Source organism: Phaethon lepturus, unplaced genomic scaffold (genome assembly GCF_000687285.1).
Source record: "Phaethon lepturus isolate BGI_N335 unplaced genomic scaffold, ASM68728v1 scaffold17225, whole genome shotgun sequence".
Lineage (NCBI taxonomy): Eukaryota > Metazoa > Chordata > Aves > Phaethontiformes > Phaethontidae > Phaethon > Phaethon lepturus.
This window is the reverse complement of record NW_010538535.1, coordinates 2,742-6,372: the sequence shown is the minus strand read 5'-3', so window position 1 is coordinate 6,372 and position 3,631 is coordinate 2,742. Positions and strand designations below refer to the sequence as shown.

The 3,631-nt window shown below is 36.9% G+C and overlaps 1 protein-coding gene across 1 annotated transcript in view; it reads left to right on the top strand.

The window, feature by feature from the left end:
- Positions 1-986: 986 nt before the first annotated feature.
- SEH1L (SEH1-like (S. cerevisiae)) overlaps positions 987-3,631 on the top strand; it is a gene marked incomplete at both ends in the record, with an annotated part of 4,969 nt that continues 2,324 nt past the window's right edge. Inside the window, 3 exons of the mRNA XM_010286856.1 lie at positions 987-1,037; positions 2,057-2,203; positions 2,914-3,125. Of these exons, the coding sequence (XP_010285158.1) occupies positions 987-1,037; positions 2,057-2,203; positions 2,914-3,125 (410 nt within the window). The remainder of the gene's footprint in view (positions 1,038-2,056; positions 2,204-2,913; positions 3,126-3,631) is intronic.

Below are 3,631 nucleotides of genomic sequence, written 5' to 3'. Positions count from 1 at the left end.
GGACTGACTGTGTAAAACTTGCAGCCTTAAAAAGAGTGTTCTTAAGAAAGGTGGAAAGAGGTAGGTAGAACTCAAAAACTCTGTCCTTTAGCCACGTAGTGTTACTTTTTGATAGTGATGGTATCCTTTATGAAACTGTCTTGGGAAGTTTTACTCTAACCAGAGTTTTATGACACTGGTAAAAGAGCAGTGGTGTATCTGGCGTAAGTCCCGTTCTCACTAGGTGGGCCCTGCAGAATAACAGCTGGGGAGCAGTTAGGAAGTTGGGCTGTGATGGTAACAACCAAGGTTGTATTAGAAATCTGGAATGGCAAAAGTGAGGTGACTTTCAATAAAGTTACATAGTGAATGAGTGACAAACAGGAGTGGATGCCAGTGTCTTTCATCTGGTTATGTTCATGACTTCCTTCAGCCTTTCAGAAAAGTCATAAAGATGATGAAGATGTATGGGAAGTCAAGAAAAAGGAAGGTTAAGTGACTTGCATGTGTTTATAAACAAAGGCAGAAATATTAGAAACAGAAACAAGATCTGTTTCCCCCCTAGCTTGATTTTTCTTTTTGCCATCCTGCTCTGTCTTTGGGGTGATCGCCAGGAGCCACATCAGGGTTTTGTGACCAGATCTGAGTATATGCTGTGGTGAGGACCATGGGGGCTCTGGAGTGAAACTGGGTGGTGTACTCGTGGAACAGAGCAAATGAAGTGTTGAGAATTGTCATCATTTGTCTTCCATGAATAATTTATTTAAAAAAGATAAGACTTCATACAATAATGGATTTTGCAGGTGTATGCCTCTTCTCCCTACCTGTAATAGGGTTATTTTCAAGGTCGAGTGAATTGCAGTTGTGTACTGAGCCAGGTAGAGTTTTACAGATGAAAATGTTTAGTGGTGTGTGTATATATATTCTTTTTTAATATCTGTGTTTTGTAATACTACTTAGTAAGCTCTATATACAAATTTTAAGATTGTATTTTGGTTTTTCAATAGGTCTGGGACAAAAGTGAAAATGGAGATTGGCATTGCACTGCCAGCTGGAAGGTTTGTATTTATAAAAATTACACAGCTATAACTGTAATTTGTCCTTTGTTTTTCAAGAAATGCTGGCTTGTAGAGTAGACATACTTTTGGTTGTACATCCTGTATTTCTTATGGTAAAATACTTTTTCTTTGCTTTTATAAAACATCTCTAATGCCTCTCACTTAAAGCAGAGGCTACATTATTAGTACTTGGTTATGTTGTCAGACTTTGTTATCATTAAACAATACCAGTAACTGGTGTTTAGGGATTCAATTAATTTTTAATTGAATATTTCTTTTTTGCATACTGTAAGACTTGAAAAAAAAAAAAAAAAGAAAAAGGAAGAGGTCTGGCTATTAGATATTACAACATCTGACCTTGTTTTTTTAATATTTTTTTTTCCCCAAAAAACCTTTCTGAGAGCCGTGTCATATAGAGACTCTGCTTTATCAGGATAATTAGTGCATTCAGCTTCTGAATTGTCCTTAAACTTACATGTAATAGGACCACAATACAATAATCCCTGTAAATGAAAATGCAAGTGAAGCTTTTGAATTCCCTTCCTCTAAAAAAAAGCAGCAGTAGGTTGGCTATGTATGAAAGAGGAGTTTCATGAAAAGAAGGAGAAGATAAGTAATGCTCTGCGTATGCTTTGGGAAAGTACAGGCAAGCTAGTAGTGAGCATGGTAATGGCTGAAAATTGAAAACAAAGCTGTACTTCTTGTGTCAAGGCAGAATCTTAGCTTGGAACTTATGGTTTAAAGGAGTATTAAATAATGCCTTTGAAATACACTTGTAATAATTACCTGCTAACCATTAACTAATAGCAACAAAACTTTGCAGTGCTTATAGGAATAAACAAATGCAACAGCTGTGGAGTAACTTTGAGCTTTATAAAAGAACATGGGTTTCAAAGGAAGTGTTTTACTACTTCTAGAATTTACTTCTGCTTCTGCAGAAAGTCATGAAAATGCATGATCACTTGGACTAATACAATAAGTATGTTTCTCTATATTAGTGTTTTGGTGTTATCTTGCAGACACATAGTGGATCTGTGTGGCGTGTGACATGGGCCCATCCTGAATTTGGGCAGGTCCTGGCTTCCTGCTCTTTTGACAGAACAGCAGCTGTATGGGAAGAAATAGTGGGAGAGTCAAATGATAAACTCCGAGGCCAAAGTCACTGGGTGAGACTTCCAACACGATTAATTACAGTTTCTATATATTCTTGTGTAAACGGATTTACTGTGCCTCTGATTTGTTTGCTTCTTGTAATGGGCTGGAGCTTTAAACTGTTTAAATTCTAGAATTGAATGGAAGACTGAACATGAAAACTGTTCCAAATACCAAGTTACTGGAGATTTCTGGTTTTGCAACATATTTTCTATTCCTGAAACAGGGGAAGCACCCTGTTTTCTTCTGCTAATATAAAGTGTTCCTGATTTTGCCTATGTTTTGTTAATTTGTGGCAATATTCCAATATAAAGTAAGAAAGAGGTGTTGCTGGGTGTCACAGTTAATATTGGCACCAGTATGAATGAAGAGGACAGTTTCAAATTGCCTGGGCCAATACTCTTGTATTTCATGGTTACGTTATGTGGGTTTTGGTTGGTTGTTTTTTTTTCCTCTGAAGACCATAGTCTAAACAACTCTTTTTGGTATCAGAACTTTGATACCATTGTGAGTATATCTCTTGATGCTTGAAATTACATTGGTGCAATGATGTGATTTCTCCAATTCATTGGTGTGTAAAAAGATATTTTTTTTTAGTCCTTGATGAAAGAGGTAAGTGATCCTATGAAATGTTGTTATCAGACCTTTATTAGCCTTCCTTAGGGAATACATTTTTGATGGAAACTTCTAGCATTTCCTTCAGAATTTCTGCCTTTCTTTACAGGTAAAGAGGACCACTCTAGTAGACAGTAGGACATCTGTTACAGATGTGAAGTTTGCTCCCAAGCATATGGGTCTTATGTTAGCAACCTGTTCAGCAGATGGAGTTGTAAGGATTTATGAAGCTCCAGATGTGATGAATCTCAGTCAGTGGTCACTGCAGCATGAGATCTCATGTAAGCTAAGCTGCAGTTGTATTTCTTGGAATCCTTCAAGGTATGTGATTAGAACTGTAGGGTTTTGCTTTATGACTGTTTTAAGCAGAAGATCCAAAGAGTTAGTTCTGAAATTTTGTAGAATAAATCCTAAAACATCATGGAGAAGATCGAGTGTACATTACTGAGATATGAAAGAAAGCTGCTAAAATTTCTTTTAATGAAGCAAGTTTGGCAGAGCCAGAGAAGGGTTACAAAAAGTCATCCTGTGCTCTGTGAGGAAATATTCCCAGCTTAATTGTTCTTAGCAAGTAATGAGGTAAAGAGCTACAAAGTGCTCTTTATTTATCCCACAAAACTTAACTGGGATTTTCATAAGAGAAAGTGTTTATAAAGATATATTTAACCTTCTTGAACAGAAAGGAATCAAGATAAAGAGTTTTTTTGGGTAGGCCCCACCCAGAAGAACACATAAAAGGAGAGGTTCTCCTTCGCTTCTCATATCACATCCTTCCCCAGCAATAACAGGAAGGGAAAAACCATTCAGGGATGAACTGCTTTGGATTC